The 26676-nt window shown below is 41.4% G+C and overlaps 1 protein-coding gene across 2 annotated transcripts in view; it reads left to right on the top strand.

Annotated features, from left to right (window-relative positions):
• Positions 1 to 21240, top strand: part of NRF1 (nuclear respiratory factor 1) — a 140046-nt gene extending 118806 nt beyond the window's left edge. For both annotated transcript variants that reach the window (XM_036760271.1, XM_036760270.1), the window contains exon 11: positions 20639 to 21240. In XM_036760271.1, coding sequence (XP_036616166.1) covers positions 20639 to 20802 — 164 coding nt within the window. In that variant the 3' untranslated portion in view covers positions 20803 to 21240. The remainder of the gene's footprint in view (positions 1 to 20638) is intronic.
• Positions 21241 to 26676: the final 5436 nt, after the last annotated feature.

The following is a 26676-nucleotide window of genomic DNA, read 5'->3' as shown; positions in this document are numbered from 1 at the left end:
TTGTCTAACACATCTTCCATTATCAGACAGTGAGGACTTAGAGACCCCCAGCTGTCATGGCTGCTGCTACCCTGGTACCTTCCACATGCCCTGAATTAGGGGGAAATGGACTGGAGGGTCGAGTCTGTTTAAAAATTAAAGCTGATTACAAGGTATTAACATTACATTTAAAGAAATAGCTGGCAGCCCTCCCCATTTATCTTCAGTGCAATATGTTCCCTTTTGTTCTAGCCTGGCCTTGGCACAGTAGCCTGGCTAGTAAAAGGCTCAGACACCCTTGATCAGGCTCTCCCCAAAAAGGGCTTAACTTGGTAAGTGGCAGCACCGAGACACTGTGCAGTCTGGGATTCTTGCCGAGGCAAATTGTCCTTTCAAGCAAATGCAGGCTTCACCTGCCTGTTCCAACATATGAAGCCAACCAACTTAATGGTAGCAAGTTTGGATGGAGTGGACAGTGTGTGTAAGGGGATGTGTATGAGAAAAGGCTGGGAATGTGGGATGTTTTCAGATCATCAAGGGCCTTACGTGCTCAATGGAGGAATCTGAAAAGGTAGCAGGGAGCTAGGGAGGTCTTGGGCAGAGGAGTAGCATTACTAGGTCTCTACTCAAGGAAGATTATTAGGGCGGTGGTGTGAAGGGTAGATTGGAGGAAGACGAGAGTGGAGCTAAGAAAACCTATTGGGAGGCAATTGTATTAGTCTAGGCAAGTAATAATGAGGCAGTGTGCCATATATACATCATTATCCTTGCTTACTGAGTTCTATAGCTCTTCTTCATGCCTTTCAGCTCACTATTTTTATTTAACAATACTCAAACAAGCAAACAAAAAACTCCTGGTTTGTTTTGTTTTTCCTGTCTCTTAGGGAAAAGATCTCATTTCCTACTTAGCTATGATAATACTTACACTTATTACTAAAAAAAAAAAAAAAGACCTGAGTTCAAATCTGGCCTTAGATACTTACTAGTTGTATGACCCTGGGCAAGTCACTTCACTCTACCTCAGTTTCCTCATCTGTAAAATGAGCTGGAAAAGTAAATGGCAAACCACTCCAGTATCTTTGCCAAGAAAACCCCAAATGGGGTCACAGAGAGTCAGGCACAATTGAAAATGACTAAACAGAATACATATAATTTTTTGAAGAGAGGATAGAGATATGTCTTTGTGTGTGAGTGAGTGAGTGTTCAAGGGGCAAGAGGAGTAAATAGATAAAAGGAAAGGCGTATGGCATCCAAGGGTGATAGTTAAGACCCCATATCTCCCAAGACTACCCACGCACGTGAGAGGGTTAATCTGTGTCTTCTCTATATTGGTGAAAAGAGAGATGAGCATAACTGGACCCTGAGGAGGTACCTTAGTGTGTTCTCCCTTCCCTCCATGTCTCATCCCCCACAAGGTCCCAACACTAGTCATTCATCATTCTCAGGGGCTGTCTTTTCAAATCTCTTATCTGCCTTACGAGGAAAAGAATATGGTGGCTGATGGTCACAATGATATTATCTAAGGATGAGGAACTGCTGTTCTTTGATTTATTGTATGATGAGAAAGGGGGAACAAGGTGTAAGGACCTGCAAACAGTAACCACCCCTCCCTAGTCTCACATATTGCCAAACACTTCCCAGTCAGTCCTAGGCCAAGACTGAAATCCATATCCTTCTCACAGTATGGCCTAGTAAAGAAAGTATTCAATTTAATTCTCTGGAATCTGGAGTTCTTTTTTTAGATCTTCCACCAACCTACATCAGATGACTTTCATGTACCTTGGGCAATTTGAGTTGATTCCCAGTCCTCATCATAGTGGAGTGTGATTCCTAGGCACACCTCACCTTGCTAGGTGCTCCATCCCCATCTATAAACTTTATCTTGATCGCTCCAGAGCACCAAAAATACATGAAACAAAGCACATACATAGCTCACCCCAGAGAGTAAGCAGTATCTAAATGAGGACAGACTAGAGGCCCTTTTTGGCCCTATGATCTAGTGAAATACAAGGTGGTATTGGTGTTATTATTTAAAATCCTCCAGGTGCTTGCCCTACTTGACCTTGGTCATATCATCTTACTCTCTTTGTGTAGTGCTGGCCTTTCTCTCTCTCTTCACACAGTCTTGGAGTCATGAGCCCAGGCTTTATAACACCTCAAATAGAGTATACCTTCTCTGAATCTGCAGCTCAACAACTTTATCTCATTTCAGTTCTCCTCTTGAGATGATTCTTTCTAGCTGTTTCTTGGTTATTACCGCTAGCATCATGGTATGGTATTTATTATATCTAGAATTCTTAATTACCCCCTTCCTTCCCTGGTTCATCTGATAGGTTTGTTATACATAGAACTATACTACTACATGAACACTTCAGACATCTGTGATCTCATTCATATGAGCATGCCCATCGCTTAGCAAATCTGTTCCAAAATGATTTTAATATATGATTTTTGAGAGTTGCCCATGGCTAAATTGTTTGCTATCATAAGGCCAGACTACTAATAAGCCTCCCTGAACTTAGCTAGGTTGGTCCTAGCACAGACAAATGGTCTGTTGGCAGGCCTATATTTGAATCCTTTCCATTCAGTAGGACCTATCAGAACTCAGGATCACTTCCATATCATGTTCCAGAATACTAGAAGATTGTAATTGTACTATATAAAGGTTTTTGGTAACTGAAAATTGTTGTTAGGAATATGTAGTTTTAACCAATATAATGCATAGTGTTGCTTTATTTAAAACAGCTGCCCTGTTCTAGTATGCCATTTAGGAATTATAAGGAAAAGGTGATTATTGTGACCTTTAGAATTTAAGCATAAGGTCCTGCAGCCAACTTCTTTTATTTAGAATATAACCTGTGGCCACTAAACTCCAAAAAAGAATGACTCATATTGGGACCTATAGATTTTTTAGGCCATACTCCTACAAGACAAAAGCAACTACCATTGACCCTCTTTGTTGGCAGGAAATTTGAAGAAATAACTGTGGATGGGGTGCTAGGGTAGACCTCAGTCAAATTATATTTTGGTACTACCTTTTCTATATGTTAAAAAAAAGTGAAATTCATTAGATATAGTATAACAATATCCCCCATTTAGAACAACAAATCTCTTTTTAAAGGAGACAAGGAGGATTAGATAGACAGACCTGAAAAGATCTCTTCTTGATTAGGAAAAGTAGAGAGAGCGAGTCAGAGCCATGGACTGGGAGAGGGGTGGGGGAGGGAGTACATTATGAAGGCTGCAACTTGATCTGAATGGGAAGCTGGCTAGAGTCCTGTGAAACTGCTGCACTGGGGTATGGCATCTTGAAAGCAGAGAATGTTTCTCTCTGCATCCCTCCCCACCTCCACAAGAAGGTAAAATCCCCTCTCGGTTAACTTTCCAGACGGTCTTTCCCAATTAAGTTAGCTTCCTTTCCTCACTAATTGATTTCATCCTAGGAAGCATTTGGATACAGCCTATATTAGGAAAATACTCCATTCCATTTTGCTTCTGGACCATTGTCTTTTGGTTGAAAAATCAACGCAAATGTTTGCTTTGTTCTTCTTTCTTTTTTTTTTTTCCCTCCTTTCCTACCTGTCTTTCTCTATTTCTCCCTTTATTCCACTTGTCAAAGTATCCTCAGGTACAGAACTACATTTCACTCACAAGGAAATAGGAGGGAAAAGGGGATTTAGAGGGAGGAAGGTTTGGTTTAGGGAATGATTTGTGCTGAGCAAAACAAACTCTAAGATTATGCAAAAAATATTTCTAGCTCTTTTTAAAGGGATGAAAAACAGAAGTCTGAGGGGGTACAATTGTGGAATGGCTGAACAAGGATGGGATGCTGTTATGCTGTAGAAAATGCTGGAGATGGTTTCAGAAAAACCTAGGAAGACATAAGCTAATGCAGAACGTTTGAACAGAACCAGGAGAACAATTTGTATAATATGATAAAGACAAACAGTGCAGTATAAACAAACAACTTGGAAAGAATTAGGAACTTGGATCAGTGTAATAACCAATCACAATTCCAGATGACTAATAGTAAAATATCCTACCCACCTCCTGATGGAGAGATTAAGGACTCAAGAGTGTAGAATGAGACATTGATTTTTTTGTTTGAGATGGCCAGCATGGAAATTTGTTTCACTTGATCATATTTGTAACAGGGATTTTGTTTTTATTTCTTTTTCAACTGGGTGGGGAGGGTGTTGGAGAGAACGTGTGTGTGTGTGTGTGTGTGTGTGTGTGTGTGTGTGTGTGTGTGTGTAATTTAAGAAACCCAAAGCAGCAGCCTTGGATGAAAACTCAATATAAGTCAGCATGAGTGTGATATGACATCCAGAAAATGTGATCTTGTATTGCATTCATAAAGGCAGAGCTTGCAGGCAGAAAGAGGAATAAAACATTTAATAATAGTAATAGTATTTTGTGTTCATAAGGCATTTTAAGGGTTACAGAGTGCTTTCCCCCCAAAGCAGTCCAATGAGGTCGGACAATAAAACTTGCATTATTTCATTTTACACATGAGGTACAAAGGCATAGAGAAGTGAAGGGATTTTCCCATAATCAGATAGCTAGGAGGCATCGGAATAAGAATTTAAAATCAATCTCATGATTCCAAGGCCGATGTGCTTTATATCCTAGCATAGCACTTAATAAATGCTTTTTCATTCACTCACTCATTCATTCATCACGTTGCCTTATTGTTCTTTTCCCTTGCTGAGCGGGTATTTCCATAGTTATTGTATGAAGAAGAGCTATCCTATCCATGCTTTTTTCTAACTTCAGAAATATGATATTCATAACACTTCCTGGAAGCAAACAAATACATATTTTTAAATATCTAAAATCAAATCTAAATTGGAGTGTGGATCTAATGTGGATCTAAATCTAAAGTGGAATGTGGAAAACAAAAGAAGTTCAAGACTCTGCCTTTACTTATTGGAACTAGTCGTTTGGGATCACTAATTTTCTTATCAGTTTAGGTATGTAGGTATTAATGCCAAACTTTCTTCTTGGAGACACCCTCAATCCCACCTCTTCCTGCCTCTTACAACACTGTTTCCTCCCTCCTACATCTCTGTCTCTCTCTGTCTCTCTCTCTCTCTCCCTCTCTCTCCCTCTCTCTCTCTCTCTCTGTCTCTCTCTCTCTCTCTCTCTCTCTCTCTGTGTTTTGCTGTTGTTCTTGGTCTCGCTCTCTTTCTGTCTGTCTCTCTGTCTCTGTCTCTGTCTCTCTCTCTCTCTCTGTCTTGCTCTTTCTCTCTTTCTGTTTTGCCCTCTCTCACTCTCTCTCACTCACTCTTGCTCATCTTGAGTCTGTGCTTCTCTACTGACTTCTTCCATTTCAACATACATGGGGGTCGAGTGGTTGTAAGCAGCACAGTCAGCATTCAGACTTGGGTCACCTCAGTCCCAGTTCGGGGCGCTCTTCAGTGTACGGTAAGACTTCCCCTTATCTGTATGCACACGGCATCTCCCCGAGCAGATGTAAACCCTGTAAGGGTAAGGGCTGCGCCATTTTTCATCTGTGTGTCTCTAGTATCTACCGCAGGCGCCTTATAAACTCTTGTTATTGTTCAGTCATGTTTGGCTCATTATGACCCCATTTGGAATTTTCTTGGCTAAAGATACTGGAGGGGTTTGCCGTTTCCTTCTCTAGCTGATTTTACAGATGAGGAAACTGAGGCAAACAGGTAAGTGACCTTCCCAGGGTCACACAGCTGATAAGTGTCTGAGGCCGGATTTGAACTCAAGTCTTCCTAGCTCCAGGTTTGGCACTCTATCCACTGCTCCACCTAGCTGTCTGCTCTACATATAATAGGCACTTGATAAGTGTTTATTGAACTGAGTTTGTGGATAGAACATACAGAGATATTTGCTTCTCCCAAGGAAGGTGAGAAATTAGTTGTAGATTGATTGATTGTGTATGTGGTGGGGCAAAGAGGACAGGATCTTTTTTTTTTTTGGCAGGGGAGAAGGCAGGGCAATTGGGGTTAAGTGACTTGCCCAAGGTCACACAGCTAGTAAGTGTGTCAAGCGTCTGAGGCCAGATTTGAACTCAGGTCCTCCTGACTCCAGGGCCAGTGCTCTACTCACTGCACCACCTAGCTGCCCCAAGGACAGGATCTTTTTAAAGAGCCAGAATGGTAATATCAAGTATCATTTCTCTAACTCTCTGAATAATTCTCTCAATATCTTAAGCGCCCTTTAGATAGAACATGCTTTTTCACAGCGTGTGACTAAAAATGAACATATAAAGAATGATGCAGATGTCACCATTACCTTGCAGATGGATGGATTCATTTAGAAACGAGAAACAGGCCTCTTAAGACACTTCCCAATACTTGTAGCCTGTAGTAAATGGACCATTCAGTAACTGTCAGTGGAGTCTCATTTTGGACTCTCCCAACTCTTTCCTTTGAAAAGGATATGAATTCCAGCATGCCATTCTTCTTCCCTAAACATATGGCTCAAAATGTTCTCAGTCTCTCAATTCTAGAACCTTCCCTCTTAATTATTTTCTATTCTGTATATAGTGTATTTGTTTGCTTGTTGTCTGCCTCATTAGATTGTAAGGTCCCTGGGGGCAGATACCGTCTTTTGCCTCTTTTGGTACAGAGCCTGGCACATAGTAGGCGCCTGATAAATATTTATTGCCTAACAACTGACTGACCATTAGCTCAGAAGTTCAGTGCTCATGGTTTTTCTTTTAGCACTGTATGTAAAAGATCAATTTTTTGAAATGAAGAGAAATCTGAATGCCTGCACACTGTATATAATCAGCTCCTTTAGGTGACACTTTTGAGGTCCTTTGGTGTGTGCTCAAGTATTAGTTGAGAATGGCAGACTGTGATAACATTCCCATTGGGCACGTTGCAGCCCAATCATTTAAACTAGTAAATGGGCCCAAAGCAGCTTACGAATTGTCATTCTCTGGAGAGACACAAAGTTGCCTATCCCTTCAAATATTTTGGTTGAAAATACAGGGTGAAGTATTTTTCTAAAAAAATGTGCTCCTTTTCTGTTGCCCCTGCCCAGGGAGGTAGACATACATAAGTGCCATGAGCTGCTCCTGGCTCATCTGCCCCCTGCTGCACTGTGGAGGGCAGTACGAGCCCTTCCTCAATCCTGTCTCCCAGTGACCTTCTCAGCTTGAAGACAGCTTGGCTTTGCTAAAAAGCAGCTCATGTGACTGCAGTAATCCACAGCCAGTAAACAGCTGGGCAGGATGGTTGAGGGAGGAATTGGCCTATTTTTCCCCTGCACTGCAGACTCTTAAGAGCATGAGAACCTGAGATTTGAGGTATCAGTGTGGACAGCAGCATCAGCTACTTCTCAAGTCTCTCCTCCTATAAACCCAACTCCTTGAATGTTCCCAGTTTGACTCCCCCAAATGCATATTCCCCTTATCTCGCCATAGGCTGTTTCAGGTGCTCTGGCAGGTTTTATAATGGCACCAAGGAGGATCGAATATCCTGGGACCCGATGTGTCTTTAGGCTGGGTGGAGCCATTGCCATTGGGAGAGTTTCGGTTTTCACACTGTAACGTACACACTGCTGTGAAATGGGGAGAACATGGGTCAGTTCCAAGATGCTTTCCAACTCCTGTGCACCCAGAAGATCACACTCTTCTCCATTCTTAGTATATTTTAACCCTAGTCCCTTTCTTGGGGGAGGGAGGTGGTATTTCTCATTTCCTCTAACCTATCCCTACCCCCTTCACAATGACCTCCCATAGCTTTTACTTATCCTCTGTTATCCTGCTCCAGAATAGCTCTCCGAAGGACATGGCTGTTTCCCTGAATCTGTTTTCCCCTCCCCCTCCCCCAGGGAGATGAGCTGATAGCACCAGTTTGAAGCATAGTACAGAGTGTTTTAGCCCTGTTCTCCATACCAGCTCTTTGCCATACTTGCCTGGTTTTTGAATATCTTTTGTTCTCCCCATCCCCCTTCATCAGGTCCTCGGAGTCACTTCTGAAGAACTGGGGACATCTTTGATCAACTTATCTCATGCTTTTCAGGCTCGCATACCATGGGTTATCATTAAAGGAAAATACGATCTCAGACACTGCTAATAGCAGGGTCCAGCTGGTGGGCTTTTCACACAGAAAGGAGGGAGAAGAATTAATCTTTAGAAGGAGCCACCGAAGCTTGTTTGTAAAACATTCTTGGGGCCACATTCCTTATGTCTAGAGTTACCAGTACTTTCCCTTCATTCACCAGACACAACCCACAGTTCCAGTGGTTTACAATGGGTAATGAGTCTTTGCAGTTGGTGCTTTTCCTCTCAGGTGAGGTTCCCTCCAGCCAAAGGTGTTGGAATGACAGACCTTAGCATGACCTAAGCAAAAGCCATACTCCCCTTCCTGGATGCCTTCTGCCCAGTAATGGAAGTATCACCACAGTGTACAGTGCTCTCTCTCTCTCTCTCTCTCTCTCTCTCTCTCTCTCTCTCTCTCTCTCTCTCTCTCTTTCTCTCTCTCTCTCTCTCTCTCTCTCTCTCTCTCTCTCTCTCCCTCCCCCCCCCCCCCCGCTTCCTCCCTCCCCCCCCCCCAATCTGCATTCATTGTTGCCTTTAGAAATCCAGCTAGTTTTCAATCGGTCATCCCTTTTGGCATAAAAATAATCTCTGACCCAGCTTCTGATATCAAGGAATCCTGGGCCAGCAAAATAAGGGATTCAGTATGTATACTTTAAGAAACTACAGGGGATATAACACAAAATGATGTGTATATAATAATGTGTGATAGCGATGTAAAAGCATATATATATATATGTACGTTAGCAATGATCGGAAAATAATTTAGAACGATGGCCATAAATATTCTCCTTGTGCCATAATAAAATTAAATAATTAAAACAATGTGATGGGCACAGAGGCCCAAGATGCTGAAATGATAGCGTGTCTGTATGTTGCTTACTGTTCTGAGCACAATTTTTGCCTACGTATGTGTTCTCTTAGACATTTGCCACCAGTGTTCAGCCTTTATTAGGTTCCTGTTGTGCTGGGTGTCAGGAAAGATACAATTTCCTCATGGAACTCACAACCATACTGAAGGCTAAATGTCACAAATGCAGTTCCCAGTGGCTGTTTTTAGGACTTCAACATTAGTCGCCCACATCAGAGAAAGCTTCAGAGATCAGTAGTGAGCATTTGCATGTGTGAGTTTCCAGGATCCCATGCTGTATCAGGCCCTTATCTAGTCCATCCTTTACTGAATGTGTCAGGCATTCTCTCTGCTTCTGAATAAGGAGTCAGGCTCTAGCCTGTAAAGAGACTTTGTGCCCAGACTGACTATGCCTAGCAGGAGTCAGACGTAAGGTTAAGGACAGAATACCAAAGAGGGAGTCAGCCAAACTGAGTTAGATCCGTGTTACAATGGAGAGATTCCCCAAAAGTTCCTACCACTTAACCATCATTTGCCAGGCAAAAAAATCACCCCCATATTTTCATGGCTCAGTTAAATGTTTCATGTCACTGCCAAATCCCTTGAAGTCCATAGGTCTTTCTGATGCTGTGGATTTAATGGTTTGGATTTACTTTGACCTTAGTAAAATTATAATTCTGAAAATTAGTCAAAGGAGACTTTTGTGTCTGTCGTTTTAGGTAGCATTTTACAAGAGATTTTTAGGTGCCCCACCAACACCAAAGCCACATATGATTGACTTTGATGAAAATTATCTCTACCAAGTAAATGGTGGAGCTTCCAGCCCAGCCACTGAAGTGTTTAAAAAGCATGAAAATAATTGCTGTCCTCTGACCTTCCTGACAAATAGTTGGCAGAGGATAGATTTTGTTTGTTTGTTTATGCTTTCATTAGAATTTTGGGGAAATGGCAATGCATGATATTACTCCTAATACTTTGCACACCCCCAGTTAGGTAGTATCGGCCCCTCATTCTCAGGTTACTATGGCAAATACAGCGTTTCATTTCTCGCATTTGTTTAATAAGAAGCAAATGTGCAAAGCTCTGAAGGGCAGCAGCCTGGCAGGAGCAGTTTTCTGAAAAGGATGAATGGTCTTCCTTTTTGTGTGATGTGTTCTCTTCACCCACCCCCCTGCTCTAGCTGGATATCAAATGAAGGTGTGGTTGTGGTTGGAGTCTGTAAAGTGAATGTCTAAGTGGCACCTGCTTCATTCAACAGGTCTGCTTCCCAGGTGCCCTCCCACTCCACATCTGCTCCCGACAAAGCCTCTTTTCTCCTCCCGTTGGCCCATAGAGAGTGCAAAGGCCTGAAAAGAGGCAAGCCAGATTCAGAATTCTGCTTTGCCTGCAGAATCTCCAGTGACATTCTAATTATCCCCCAAATCTTCATTATTAGTGAGAACTGAAAATTTGCCACAGTGGGGTTGAAGGGGGAGGGTAAGGGAAGCATCCTTTCAGTTGTAAAATGAGCAAATTGGATCTAGGATTCAGGAGCTTAAATATGGAAGTTCAGACACCCCTCTGAACATGACTACAAAGACTGTGCTATATCAGATTGGCCATTGGTAAAGTGCCATCCAGTCGTTTTTTTGAGTAAGCCCAACCTTGTGCTCTGAAGTGCTAGTAAACCAGAAGGAATGCGGAGTGAAGCTGGACAGCTTTCAGATGCAGATAGATTTCCTCATTTGTTCTCTGTTGGGGTTTTTTTTTCCCCTTTTAAAAAAAAATGGGGATGGGGGGAGAGGCAGCAAAGGAAAGAACCTGTTTCTCTTTGACTTGTCAGCCATGAATGTTGCTCTGGATGTTAACAGAAATATGTCCATTGTGGAATGAGCAAGGGAAATGCTGGGGAAACATTTTAGATGAACACCAAAAGTATCCAGTTACAGATTGAGTTTCCATCCAAACAATGGCAGCTCTCATGGTATTACGCCATGTGTGTTGTGAGACGTATGTACATATATGACATTAGATTGGGTATACTTGAAGCTCTGAAAGAAGTTTGGGGGTTGGGTGAGCCTGAGCCCCTCTCAAAGCTTCATTTTTAACCACTGGTGAAGGAGAAAAGAAAATTCAAGCAGGTCCTGTGTTTGGTCACCTCCCTACAGCAGTAATCTCCCTAGACCCTGTCTCCCCTCCCCCTCCAGACCTCCTGGAGTAGTGAGTTGCATCTAATGGGGACAGTGACCTCAGTTTTTTAGGAACATTGGGTTTCAGCTGTTCTACCCCTATTGCCTCCCCTTCTTTCCTTCAGCCCTCTTGGCCTTGTTGCTTGACTGGGGCCTCCCTTTCCCAGCAAAAGAGAGGCTGTTGATGACAAATCATGTATAAACTGTGCCACCACTTGCAAAATTCTGTATTTTTGAGTGTATATAGAAAATGTAGTATTTGTACAACGTGTAAAAATGGATGAGACAGCAACAGAGGCCATAACCAAACTGGAGTCCTTAAGAGCAGTGCCGTAACCTGAATTCTTCCCTATTCCACCCATTTACTTAAATTTTTCTGTACCACATGAAAATTTCCAAAAATTCAAAAATTCACAATTTTTTTAAGCAGAGCTTTATATTCCAACTTCTCACCTGTGATCAAGAGCAAATATTTAACCTCATTGTTTATTTGTCCTCCTGTACAGTAGCCCTATCAACTGGTGTATTAAAGATACATAATAGCAGTGAGCTGCTTCAAGCTCCTAAGAGAATGACCCTATGGAAGTAATGATAGTAGCTCATATTAATATAATGCCTTTCTTCCAGTGTGCTTAAGTCACTTAAATGTAACCTCACATTCTCACAGCAGTTGGGAGAAGAGTAACCTAGCCTGCCTGCTTTTAAGGACAGGTAAATCATGAATTTTATAGAGACTCAGTGAACTCTTAGCCAGTCAGTCAATTTATTAAGCACTTTATTTTGTGCCTGGGACTGAGGATATGAAGACAAAAATGAAACACTCCCTGCCCTCAAAAAGCTTAGATTTTATTAGGGGAATTATATAAGTATAAACACGATCTATGCAAAATGAATACCTGGGTAGGTAGGAGAGGGAAGGCTCTCCCAGCTGATTCCAAGAGGTGGAAGTGAGGAGGAAGAGCCCGTACAAAGGACAGCAGATATGGAGGACCATTGTAATGAGGGAGATGAGAGGGAGGAAGAGGAGCCAGGTGAAACATCAGAGGAGTTTCCTAAGTCTCAGAGGGATTAAGAGGATATTGAGTAGGGAACGCCTTGGTTAGACTTTAAGAAATTGTTTTATGTATAGCGGGTGGATTGGAGTCATTTGCAGTAATGCAGGTGAGAGGCTCTAAGGGTCTGAATTAGGGTAGTGGCTGTGTGAGAACAGGAAAGATGGGGAGAAAGAAATAATAAGATGCCTATTACCTGCTTTGTGGCTTATCTTGGCACATCTCCATCACTTGTCCAACCCAGCTGATGTGGACTGACAGACTACATGCCTGTTTCATATTAGCTTAAGTAAAACATAAGTTATATATAGGAAATAGGGATGAGACTTAAGTTGTAACTTAACACTGTGCCCTTTTGTCAGTTCCAAATTACAGCCAGGAATAAATGAGAAAGAGTCAATTTTTAGGAAAACAAATAGGTATAGAGACAGGACCTGTGATTTCACTTATGTAAGAAATTCCCTCTATCTAAGCATTTGCTTTGTTTTGTAGACCAGTGAAGGTTCATTGATTTGCTGTGGGTCAGCTTTCATTCTGTATCAAAGGTAGGCCCTGAACCTAGGTCTTCTTGGTTTTGAGGTTGACTCTCTCTCTGCCATGTCATACCTACCTGAAACATAAGTAGGAAGGCAAATATACTATTAAAAACAGTATCATTAATTCCAAAACATTTTATTAGGTTATATATGGTGCTTTTGAATTATGTGTATTTTCATTAACACAGATTAGTAAATACTGACTACATAAGGTATTATGTTATACATGTCCACACTGTTAGAGTTCTGGGGGTTGGGAGATCCACCACAGAGAAGGTTTTAAAGGCCTTACAAAGCTGGATATCAAAGATTGCTTTAATCCTATGAATTGAATATGATTCTTGAGGGAACAGGGTTCTCCTTCTACCTTTCTCCCATGACTTAGCAAAACCAGCAACTTCCCTAGCTGTTTGCAGTCTGCCACCCAGATAACAAGTAGTGTTTTCTCCATCTTTTGGTCAGCATTTTTTAAGACTTGTATTTTGTTGTCAGGCTTCTTTGTGGCAGATGATATAGATCACAAGTGGAGTATTAGTTCTTGTGGTGGGGAGGGGCAAGAGAAGCAATTGGTTGGCATAGCAACATCAAGAGATTGCAGGCTCTAGGTGGGCTTTACAGGTTGTAGATGGTGTGTTTCATTTTCATTGCCTGTGCTGGGATGGTTTTCTCTTTCTTCTCCTCATGGATTTGGGGAATGTTAGAATTCTAAACTTATCACCTTGGACATGGTTAAGATAAACAGGATATTGTTTAATCTTTGGTCAAAACTATAATCATGTATTTTATCAACATACTTAATCAATAGCCAGTGCTACCTAGAAACTTTAGCACTTAATAAACATTTTAATTCTTTAATACTTAAAGACCATGTGGTGCTCTCATTTATTTCCTCAGTTGAGGTAAACATTGCTCTACCAGTTAACTGAATCCTGAACTAATTTTTAATGTTATCTTATTTTTATTGATTCACTTAAATTTTTTTACTGAGTTCACTTTCAAATATATTCCTTCCCTCTCCCCAATGAACTACTCCTTTCAAGAAAGATTTAAAAAGGGAAAAAAAGCAATCAAGCATTAACTGAGGCAATAAAAGAAGGAAGGTGCATTTCCTAAACTGGGACCAAGTTTAATCATAATTATTCAAGAGTTGGGTTTTTCCTCCTCTTTCTTCTTCTTCCTATTCACATTGTAATAGTCATTATGTCATCTTCCTCTTTCTGCATACTTCACTTTGTATCTGTTCATTCAAGTGTTTCCATGCGTCTCTGATTTCTTCATAATCATAGTTTCATGTAGCATCATAAGATTCCATTTATGTACCACAGTTTCTTTAGCCATCCCTCCATCAGTGAATACGCACTTTGTTTCCAGTTCTTTGCTACCATAAAAAGTGTTGTTATGAATATTTGGGGGTATGTGGGATCTTTTTTTCTTTCTTCGTATTTGCCCAGCAATAGAATCGCTGGGTCAGAAGATGTGTGCATTTACATCGCTTTTTTAGCATAATTCCAAATTGTTTTCTGTAAGGGTTGGGCCAATCACAATTTATTAGCGCACCTGTCTTCTTACAGCTTCTCCAACATCAACTGTTTCCACTTTTCTCACATTTGCCAAGTGTGAAACATAAAACCTGAGAGTTATTGTTAGTAATTTGGAGCAGTCTTTTTATATGGATTCTTTTATTTTTGAGAAAGGAAGAGAATGTATAGTCAAAAAGCTGAATTTGGAGTCCACGTATTCAAATCCTTTTTTTTAAATCTTTGCTATCACTTACTGCCTGTGTGACATTGGACAAGTCCCAATCTTTATGGGCCTCACTTTCCTCATCTGCAAAACCAGAACATCAGATTAAATCAGGGATTCTTAAGCTTTTTTGTGTGATGTAACCCTTTGATAGTCTAATGAAGTATGGCCCCCTTCTTAGAATAATGAGGTGTTTTTTTTTTTAAACTTCCAAATTGAAAGAGATACTAAATTATAGTTTGAGGTTGGTGAAAATACAGACATAATTTTTTTTTCTCATCACAGGTCACAGATCCCCTGAAATCTCTTCACTGTTACCTTGAGGGTACATGGCCCCCAAGTTAAGAATGCCTAGGGTAGATGATCTATAAAATCCCTTCCAACTCTAAAGGATCTCATAGGATCATAGTAACCAACCTCTAAAAGTAAACCGATTCAGACTCTGCTGGAATAGGGGAGACTTTCCAAAGGGTATTCCATTCAAGAGTTTGCCATTGAAAAACTTCTTGTCTCAGAATCACCTCTGTTCAAATGAAAGAAGAAGAGACTTTGTCATTTATTTCAGTTATGGTGAGGTGGATAAGAGTAAGTCTACAGCTTTTCCTAGAGTTTCAGCATTTTAAAATTAAAGTACAGAGATCTCAGAATCTACTTCCCAGAACACAGGGAGACAAAGATTAGGGGGAAAATTGACTTCTGTCTAAGCAACAGCAATATTGGAGTTTATGTATTTGGAGAATGAGATATACTTCACCATTCAATAAAGGAATTTTATTCCAGGACACCCTAATGGACTCCTTTTTTTTTTTTTAATGATAAAGAACAAAGTCAAGGTTATTTAGAGACTGTAGTAATGAGGATAAAAGCAGGGATTATAACAATTTAGTAAAAGACTGAAAGGATTTGTGGTATGTGCAACTTTATAATAGGAATGCATAAGCCTGTCGTATCCAGGGCCCAAGAAAACACACATGGGGACTTAGCCTCCTACAGATTCTAGCAACAGTCTTGATAGACCACTTGAGGACCTTCAAGGGGCCCTAATTTTAACCTACTTAACATACATAAATGTCCCTTTCCTTCTATTTCACCATTCACTTAGAGTGTTACTGAAGATTTGGGACTTCTTTTAAAGTTCATTTAGTCTACCCCCTTCCTTCTGCAAATGAGGAACTGAGTTCCAGAGAGTTCAGGTCACCTGCCCAAAGTCACTCAAGAAATAGTGGCAAGGCCAGAAATAGAACCAAAACTTTTTACTGCTATAGACTGTCTCCCCTGTGATTCTTGTATTTCCCTAAAACTACGGGATCTTCTAAAATTTGTTGTTCATTATCATTTTAAATATACACCTCAGCTAAAATTCTCAAGTTACCCACCATTGAAATCTCCCAGAGCTTTAGAGATTCACATCTCTAAAGATTGCATCTAGAAATGAATAGAGAGGATGTGCAATAGTTCTCTAGAACACAGCATAACCAGCCTCTTTAATTATGTGTGTCCCTGGAGGCTTGGTCTCCTGTTCTTCTTTAAATGCATTCTCTTAAGGAGTTTGTCCATTCAGGTTGTCTTAGTTACTAGGCAAATGATAACTTACAAATCCATGTATCTCACTACCTCTCATCCCATCCCTAGTGTGTGGCTCATTACCACCTAACACTACTATGCATGTCTTCAATGGTGCCTGTTTTCCCCCACCAGATTGCTCAGCTTCTCAGTGCATGCTGGGACACTACCATCTTTCCAATAGAGTCCTCTATAATGCTTCTTTTTTTTTTTTCCACTATCATCATTGTAATCTACAGCGCACATTGGAGCATCTACCAGAGGATTCTCTGCTAGGTTCTTGGTATACAATGAGAAAAGAAGAAATTGTCTGTATCCTTAAAGGGCATGGTCACCAAGTCCCATTGAACCCTCTGTAATTCTTCTGGGATTTGCCCTATCCCTTTCATTGTCTACATGGAGAAAAGGGGAGGTGGGGGCTTTAGTAAGGAGAATGATCTATGAGGCCAGTCCAGAACCCTTCTGGATAGATCTAGCTCTTTGTGTGAGGAAGAGTGGAGGTGTCCAGAATAATTCCCTCACACAGATTCTCCTATAGCTTTGATAACCATATAGTTATATTTGGTTGTGTATTATTTATCTGTATTTCTGTGTAATTTTGCTTTAACTTGACTGTCCTAGAAGGGATTCCTCCTTCCATTTTAATCCCACAGAAAGCTAGCAATAGTGAGTAATCAGGAATAGTGTTGACGATTATCTCTATTTACCCTTTATTTCTGCCTATTTTCCAGTCATCACACCTCTCATCATAAATTCGTGAACTTTCATAAGCAGATTTCCTTAAAAGGAAATTCTAGCAGATCTTTGGATGGCATGTTTAAGTGGTCACCATCAATTATGGTTTGAGGCACCCTTTGGGATAAAAAGAGAAAGGCCATAGAGAAAAGTCGCTTTTTATAGTAGGAGCTGCATTAGGCACTAAGAAAAATGTTCCCTAAAACTGCCAATGATGGCCACAAATGTATGTGGTTATTATATTATATTATATTATATTATATTATATTATATTATATTATATTATATTATATTAATTATGTATCCTAAGGGCTATACAACAACAAAAACGAGACAGTCCCTGCCCTCCAGAAACTTATTATATTCCATCTGACAGCCTTTGACGGAGGAGTTTATACAAAATACATACAAAAACTGAAGAAACGAATGGTGGCTTTATCATTGTCTCTGGTCTTATGTGTTACACATTCATGCCAATAATTATGCTCTTTAACATGCATCACGTACTGGAACCACAGCATAGGCAAAGATCAAGATCTTATTCAGAGGGAGTTAGTTTTACTTCCTAGTTTAACCATCTTTAAGGGTGAAATAGGAAAGCTGGCTACCAGTACCATGCCAAGCCACTTCTTTTATCAGTCTCTAATATACTGGTGGGTTTTAGTTCCATTGATATGGTTATTCACTCCAAATTTGCAGCTCACAACCCATCCACATCTGCTTATCCTCTGTGACTTTTGTCTCTCCACCCACAAATCCCCCAGCTGGTGTCCATCTGATGTACAAAGGGCGTCTCTCTTGTTCTTTCCATGTTCCATGGGTACTGGTAGACTTCATAGCCAGTCCATCCATTATCCTCACACTTGAAATGTTTCAGAGCAACTCAGGAATCTCGTACTGCCAGTCTGTCTGATCCACAGCCTGTGGTGAACTGGAAAGAGTGACATAGAAAATATCTGTCTGGCCTTCCTCTCCTTTTCTGTGTTACTCAATCAAATACTTGTCATCTAGGGATTGAATAACTTCACCTAAAATTCCCTCCCACCACTTACTGCCCTGGGCCAAGTAGATCTTGACATTTTTCTTCACCTCCCAAAGGAAGGCATCAGCATGGGTGACCTGAGGACCAAAAAGAATTCTAAAGGATGTCAGCAGCAGCATCAACCAACATGTACATATGTACTTTGTGCACAACAGAATGCTAGACACTGGGCATATGAACCAGTTCCAGTCCTCAGATGGCTGCAATCTAGTTGGAGAAACAGAACATACACATAGTAATTTAGGATAGCACCTGATTACATAAACTTCAGTGCCAAATGAACATTGCAGACAATAAATTGGGAGAAGGAAGAGCCCTGAGGTTAATGCTTTTCCTGAGTATTTCTCCATGTGTATCACTTTTCACTGTGGGAGATTTCTAGCCTCATTAAGAAGTATGTCTGTAAAGCGAACTTGATAATACCTTTGTAAATATGCCCAGAAAGCAGTGACAGAGGCCAGAGGCACAGGAATATTCTTAATCTGAGCCTTTGGTGGCCTTCTGGCGATGAAATCAGCAGGCAAACGAAGCAGAGCTTAGAAAGTTGCCTCATCTCATGAGCCAGGGAATTCCCATATGCATTGTGGTCAGGTGTTTAGCTGAAGAAACCCTGCAGCCTTGGGTTTGTCTTTTCTGAGTCAGTTTTGACCTCTAGGTTCCATTTTGGCCACCTGTATACACCATAGGGAAGTTACATAGTGCCCCAGGGGCACTGTGTAAAATTCTGTGAGCATCTCCTGTTTGTAGAATCTGTGAAATAAACTTTTCCCTTCGATCGCTTTGAGTCCAGACTTCTAATAAAGTGAAAAGTCTGCAACAGAGGTGGAACCCGTGGCCACATGTGGCCTTTTGACTGAATCCAAGCTTTACAGAACAAATCATTTTATTAAGGGGAATTGTTCTGTGAAGCTTGTATTCAGTCAAAGGCCCACACTTGAGAACCTAGAGGGCCACATGTGGCCTTGAGGCCACAGATTCCCCACACCTAGTCTGGAAAGTTCTCATCCTGTCTCTGTCAGAATGTGACTTGACTTCTCTAAACCTCCATTTTTCTTCTCTTTATAATAAGGGGGTTGGATTAGATTCTTCCAAAGTTCCTTCTAGCTCCAACATATTATTACAATCTCCACGAGTTTGTAAACATAAGCTACCTATTACCAGGCTTTAGGATGGACAGAAGGTCCTAAAGAGCCTTGCTTTCCTTCATTTTCTCTAAGACATTGTGGGAAAACTAAAAAGAAAAGCTTCCAAATTATGTGAAAAGGTGCTTCTTAATGCAATTGAAATGACCCAGAATCTGAGCTGAGCTTATCATGTACCATCTATATTAGAACTAATCAGGTTCGAGGCCTGAACAGATATGGCATAGGGACAATCCTAGACCTGATTATTGTACCTCAGCATTTTAATTCTCTCTTCCAGGGGCAGTCAGCCCCACCTTAAACCACAAGGGGTTTGCTAGCCTCTCTGCCCATTGTCATAAAGGCTGGTATGTCAGAGCTACTGAGGCGATTTATCTAATCCCATGCCAAGATGGATGTGTGCATCTGTGTATGTGTGGGTGGGTGTGTCTGTGTCTAAAGTCCCTGTATTGAGATGGTAGAGCATTTAAGTTGGTGGCAGACTCAGGGCATGCTGACAGTGCCGGTAGAGTGTAGGATTTTCACAGCAGTAGAATTCCTCCCTCTCCAAAGCTTTCAGGATGAGTTTGTGCCTCAGACAGCTTTGAGAATCAGCATTGGCTCCATCAGGATAGCAAAGGCTAGGGAGAGCCTTGTTTGGGGGCCTAAAGGGTGACTGTTTGGATTCAGCATCAGCTTGGCCTGGAACAGGGAGCTCACAATTTCTTCAAGGTGAACAGCCTTTCTTTTTGACCTTCACACCAATGGAAGCAACTGACTACATTTCAGAAAGGAAAGTTGAACAAAAAACAATGTCAGCCAATAAATGTTCGCTCTGAAAACATTCCCTAACTCAGGTTGATAACCTTTTCATTCTGGTTTAAATCTGTTCCCTTGATGGTAAAAACTAGACAGTGTTGAGCTTGGCCACCAGGGTAGTTAATATAAGTCATTGATTAGCTACAGTGAACAAGGGCTTGAATGCATTTGGTCATCCAGACCAGGGCTGTCCAACCTTAGGTTTTTAATTGAAACAATAGACAGTATATTTTGATTTACCATTTTAGTGAGAGCTCTGCTGTAGCTGGGCTTCGTTTACTAAAGCATTTATGTAAATTTCTATGCTTGTAGGCAAGCCGCGTTTTGGACAGTCCTGATCCAGACTATGGATTTTAGCTGAACAACTGACTTATATTTGTGAAATGAGTGATATGTCCCTTAATTTAGAAGGTATCTAACCTATCAGTATGGCAAGAATACCAGATCGAGAAGAGAGAACATCTGGCAGAGACCTTGGCTTCTGACCTTGCTGCTGGCCTGCCTTAGAATACTAGGGTGGTGTCTCCTGGCCAGTACTTTTGGCATACTTTGCATCCCAGAAATGACCTGGGTGACTCCTCATGTCCAGGGTTTCCTCATTTGTATTTGCCATTTTTTGGCAAGGAGAGTGGAGGTGGTAGCAGCTGTGGTGGAGAAAGGAAGGAGAACAGGTTGCGTGTGTGCTTGCTGCTGCTCTGTGGATTGGTGCACATGCAGGTTCCCTTTCCTCTGCCCCTCACTGTGGCCCAGTAAAGTTCATAGACAGCTCACAGCCTCAGAAATGTTGGCGAATAGCACCTTTCAGCAAATACGGCCCAGCCACTCCAAACTCCCCTTCCCCATCCTGTAAAACAGGAGTAAGTCCCTTGCCCCAGTATGATGCTAGCTGTCACAAAAAGAAAGAGGAGACATGTACTTAAATGGAAACCCCCGAGCTGTGTTCAGTGTCACTGGGGTCTTGAAGGTGGAGAGTGACCCTTGTTCTTTGTCCTTTGTCTTTGCAGGCTTGGTGCAGATTCCGGTGAGCATGTATCAGACTGTGGTGACCAGCCTGGCCCAAGGGAATGGTCCCGTTCAGGTGGCCATGGCACCTGTGACTACAAGGATAGCGGACAGTGCTGTCACCATGGATGGCCAGGCTGTGGAGGTGGTGACATTGGAACAGTGACACTGACCTGGATCATGGGGTCATTTTCTATTCTACAACAAAGAAGTTTTGTACGCGTTTGCAGAAGTGCAATCAGGAGCCATTAAGTCTCCCGACTTTGGAAGCAAGTTTTGTTATCCTTTTTTTTAAAGGAAGAAAAGGGGGGGAGCAGAGGACAACCGAAATGGCATTTTTTTAAAAGCACCACTCTTGATTTTCTGATGCAGTGGAGTTAAATGCAGCATTGTTGATTTCACTGTCCAGAAAAGGCCAAATTATGGCAGGACTCCTTTCTGCGGAAACGTGTGTATATACATATGTGTGTGTGTATGGAAAAATATATGTATATGTGTACATAGGTATATACACATTTACATATATATGGAATATATATATGTGTGTATATATGTATATATATATATATGAGAAACCCACATTAAACTAGCTGTATGAAATCAAGGTGAGCTGTGGAAAAAGTAATTCGCCCAGTTTAGTGGGTGGTAGGTCACACAGCTAGACACAGTTGCTCTGTATACATTTCTACTAGGGCCATGCATTGAGCTACTGACAGACTCAGGCAGAGGTAGCCATGCCCTCTGAGAAAGCTGCCCTAAGAGTGGCAGGGAGATCTTTCTACTGGACTCACCCCAAGGACAGGGACTGCAGAGTGGGGTGGCTTTGGCAGTGCCTGCACCCTGTGGTGAAGGCAGAGCAGAGGCCGACACTCCTGGGGGCGGGCCAGGCTTAGCACTGCCCCATACTGGCTGGGAGCCCCCTCCTCTACCATCCTTGGAAACCCCTTTTTTTAATCTCATGGCAATTTCAATTTTGCTTTGGTCAGCCCTGATTTTGGTCTTATCCATATGAACTGAAGAATAGCAAAGATAGGTAAGATTTGAGGAAATGTGTGTAAGTGTGTTTGTGAGAGAGAGAGAGAGAGAGAGAGAGAGAGAGAGAGAGAGAGAGAGAGAGAGAGAGAGAGAGAAGGAAAAATACCTTCAAGGAACTCTGTGTGTGTGTGTGTTTGTGTGAGAGAGAGAGAGAGAGAGAGAGAGAGAGAGAGAGAGAGAGAGAGAGAGAGAGAAAGAAAAAGAAAGTCTTCAAGGAACTGGGGGGGGGTGGGGAGGAAAAAATTCTTCAAAGAACAGGAGACACCAACTACCTTAAATATTTTCTTTCCTGCAACTTTGTGGCTTAACAATATTAAACCCCAGAACTGAAAGGTACGTCTGATTCATATAAGGTATGACTGTTACTGATGATACTGGGTTAGAGTAAAAGAGAGCAAATGAACCAAGGATAGAGTGTGTGTTCCCCACCCTCCAAGACTTTGACTCCCATTCATTTTCTCTCTGCTTAAGTGACTTCGGAGGTAGGAGTGGAGGGTTTACATTTGTACCCAGGATCCTGGACAACACAGGTCCCATACCTGTCCCAGCAGGCCCTGTACAGCTTTCCTGCCCCTAACAGTGGTTGTTTGGTCTGTATATTCTTTTTACTCTATTAAACACAATTTCCCTGCTGCAAGCGTTGGATTTCCAGTGGCAGATTATCACTTGAATTCCCAGCGAGCCAAACCTCTGCTCCTTGAACACAGGAACCCCTCTTCCTCCTTCCTCCCAGGCTCCCCCCACCCCCCCAGTGTGTGCAGCAGCGTATGTATTTAATGTTTTTTTAATACAACATTAAGAGATTCTTCATGTCTTGCTCAACCTTTGAGAAAGTTTCAGATTCTTGGATTTGCTTGTTTTATATGAAGCTATCCAATGTTCTTTGTATGTTTTTTTCTGTATGTATTGGGGGGAGGGGGAACATTTACATATAAACAGTCCTAAGTCTACAGTTTGTTATTTTTTTAATTATTATTATTATAATTATTATTATTTTTTATTGTCATTGTGAAGATGTCCAGTGGCTTTAAAGTCCTTGTTTCCTTTGTGGTGAAATAACCTCCTGGTAGTTTGAGAGATTGCCAAGAAGATGGAAAAAAAAATGCAAAAATCCAGTAGCAGAGCATGGAATCTGTGTTGTTTTCCCATTCTGTTTATTACTGCCTCATTCAATAAATAGTTACAGATGTGGCTACAGGAAGTGGGGATGTGAATTCATCTCTGGTGGGTGGGGAGTCATGGGACAGATCTTGGCCTCGGAGAAAAATAAACTACCTTTTAGGAGTGACTTTTATATCTGTGGAAAATATTTGATGTTTTAAGGTAAGACTTATTGCTGCCCTTAAGGTTATCTAGAATTATATTAAGTACCTAATTTCCTGAGAAATAATCACCTTTGAATCAGGACCCATAGCTCTACTTGGTGTTGCCCGTTGGATGTCTTGTGAGAGATATCAAGGCAGGAAACATGAAAGTCAGGCTGTCCTGACAGTGAGGGGTTGTTAAATGTTGCAGTAGGTTATTTTCTCTCAAAATATGGCAAAACACCCCCGCCCCAACCAATACTCAACAGGGCAGCTGTCCTCTTCAGGTATTTGAAGGGTTGTTGTCATGCAGTAGGAGGATTTGGGGGTTCCAGAGGGCAGAGCTGAAAGCAGAGAAGCTTTTAGCTTTACATAAGAGAAAATTTCCCAACAATCAAACCTGTCCAAAAATGAAAATTGACTATATCCTCTCCCTCACTGGAGATCTTCAAGCCAAGCCTGACCACTTGGTGAGCATGTTGTGGAGAATCCTTGTTCACATTAGGGTTGGCTGAGATGGACTCCCAGTTCTTGCTAAGTCTGTGCTTCTGTGATTCAGCACCATTCTCATTCATTCTAATGAGGATTTGTTTGCTGCAACATGGCAGACCCTTACCCTCATAGGTCTGTAGGTTGAAGAAATTTAAGAACCATCAGAATGAGTTATCAAAGGAAGGCGGGGAATCTTCTTTCTAAAAGAATCCTTAGGATTTCTAAAAGGATCCTTAAGGATAGATTGTTATCCAACTGGGGAATTTGTAATTGCCTTAGAGGCAAGCAATAGATGAGCAGTCTGCTTACCATGTACCAGCTTCTAGCATAGCATCTTGCACAGAGGGAGAGGTTTAATAACTATTTTGTGAATGAATTGATGTAACTGAAGTCTACAAAACCATAACAGGGTGTGAATAGGGCAAACGCAGGCTGGTTCCCCAATTTCTCCAGGTAGAGGGACACCTGTAAAGCTCATAAGAGATATCATATTGGTTCAAATCTATACTATATTTTCCCCCCAAAGTATGGCTTATATAAAACCTAAGTTTTGGCTTCCAGCCAAGATGGCTGCCTGAGTGGGAGGTAGATCCCATAACTCCCATATAAGTAGCAGTAAAACCCTGAAGTTTGCACCATATCAAATAATGGCCAAGAAATCCAATGAGAAACTTCTACTCCAGAACTGTATAAGAGGTCAGCTAGAAGCCTGAGGACAGTAGAAAAGAGGGCCATCAGCAAAGCCAGAACCAATATAGGGTAGCATACCAGAAATAGATCAGGAACGTGTATAACCTGCAAGGCTCTGTGTCTGGAAGAGCAGAAGGCTTCCCAAAGCGAGCCCCAGCATAAGTCTTAGAAACCTCGGAACCGATAGCTGTAAGCTCCCGGCATGGTGCCACAGTGCTCAGACTGAGAAACCCCAGGCCCAAGAGTTCTGAGGTCCCCTCTGAACCTCAAAAATCTAGGGGAACCTAACTTTGGGAGATGGTAAAGATCAGCAGAAATACAGCCCAGAATAAGAAAAAGTAGGACCTACTACGCCACCCAAAGCGCAGTGGGGGCAAAACCTGACCCTGGCACCAAGCCTCAACTCAGGAACTAAAGCTGGAGAGGTAAATCAAACAAAATATCAGCCACTTATCAAAAAGTACTACAGACCTAGAAGTCAACAAAATGAAGGCGTTAACTACCCAACAACTACAGAGACTTAAAAGAAAAATAAGTGTTTTCCACAAGTACCATATGAATATATAGAAGCAACAAAGTGAGAGATAAAAATGAAATGAAAACTCTGGAAGAAAGAATCGAAAGAATAAATAGCTTGAGAGGAAATGTGGTAAACCTAACCCAAGAAATGTACTAGAATAAACCAAACAGAAATCAGTAACTATGAGACAGCAAGAAATATTAGAATAATATCAAATGATTGGAAAAATAGAAGGAAATGTAAGAACTGATAAGGTCGAGGAGAGATAACCATGATGACCTGACCCCTCATGCCCCCCCCTGAAAAATCCTGAATGCTATATTTCAAGATGTAATGAAAACTGCCCAAATCTATTCAGACCAGAGGACAAAGCAAGGATATATAAAAGGCACTGATCACCTCTTAAAAGGAAAATTCCCATAGCCAAAATTCTGAGACCTCTTAACATCAAAGAAAAAAATACTGTAGGCATTTAAAAAGAAGCATTTCAAGTGTTAAGGAACTATATAGTCAGGATCACACAAGACCTGGAAGATTCTTCTAAGAGCATGGCCTCTTGATGGGTGGGAAAGATCTTCAAATCTAATTGCTACTACGGAATATGGAATACGGTCAGATGCTGGAATATGCTACTACAAAAAAAAAATCATAAGCTTACAACCAAGAATAATTTAACGTGCAAAGCTAAATATAATTCAGCTGGGTGAAAAATGAATCTTTAATGAAATAGAGGACTTTTCAAGCATTTTTTAATGAAAGGACCAGAACTGAGTAGAAACTTTGAAATGCAAACACAAGCCAAAAGAAAACTAAAAAGGTAATTTTATTTAAGCACTTTGAAAGAGCTGTATGAAGATACAGTACTAACATTCTAATAGGGTGAGAAGAAAGAAATATCCCTTTGGGAACTGAATGTCTTCAAAGGGTATTGAGAGAGTTTAGTTTTTTTGCAGGGGGGAGGGCAGGGCAATTGGGGTTAAGTGACTTGCCCAAGGTCACACAGCTAGTAAGTGTATCAAGTGTCTGAGGCCAGATTTGAACTCAGGTCCTCCTGACTTCAGGGCCGGTGCTCTATTCACTGCACCACCAGGCTGCCCCTTGAGAGAGTTAAATAAGAGTGGGGGGAAAGGTCCTATGAGTGGATTGTTTTTGTACTGAGGCTTTAAAGAGGGGAAACAGAAGGAAAAGTAAAAGAAATGTACTAGTGTGTAAAGAAGGAAAAAGAAGTAAAACTTGCTATTAATCATAATTGGAATGCATGACAAGTCAACAAGCATTTATTAAGCTTCTGTGTGCTTGGCACTGTGCTAGTACTGATGATACAAATAATCCATGGCCTTAAGGAGTTGATAGTCTAATTGGGGAGACAACGTGTAAACAACCACATATAAGTAAAATACATACAAGATAAATTGGAGATAACCACAGAGAACCAGGAAAGGCTTCTTACAGAAGGCAGGACTTTAGCTGAGACTAGAGGGAAGCCAGGAGGCAGAGATGAGGAGAGAAAAAGCGTTCCAGGCATTGGAGACAGCCAGGAAACCTGGCTAGAGTTAAGGAGATCTAGTGTCTTTTGTGAGGAACAGCAAGGTGCTCATTGCCACTGCAGAGTACACAGAAGGGAGCAGATCATGAAGGGCTTTAAAAGCCAAACGGAGAATAAGTCACTGAAGTTGTGGGATGGGGGTGAAGAGGACATGGGTCAGGCCTGAGCTTTAAGAAAACCACTTTGTCAGGGGAACAAAGGATGAATTAGAGTGGGAGAAATTTGCATCAGGGAGACCAACCAGTAGGCTATCGCCACAGTTCAAGCATTTTGAGGAAGGAATAGAGCATCAAATGAACCTTTTACCTGAAATGGGCAAAGGAATGTTTCACATATAGTTTAGTGTTAAAATCCATCAAATTCAGCAGGGAAACCAGGTGGGGAAGGGGAGTTGGGGGAGACCAGTAAGAGGGAACATAATCCTGGGGATGGAATAATCAGAAGCCAAACAAA

The sequence above is a fragment of the Trichosurus vulpecula genome, chromosome 5, assembly GCF_011100635.1.
Source record: "Trichosurus vulpecula isolate mTriVul1 chromosome 5, mTriVul1.pri, whole genome shotgun sequence".
In the NCBI taxonomy this organism is placed as follows: domain Eukaryota; kingdom Metazoa; phylum Chordata; class Mammalia; order Diprotodontia; family Phalangeridae; genus Trichosurus; species Trichosurus vulpecula.
Note: the sequence above shows the minus strand (reverse complement) of the source record. Positions and strands in the feature narration are given on the sequence as shown.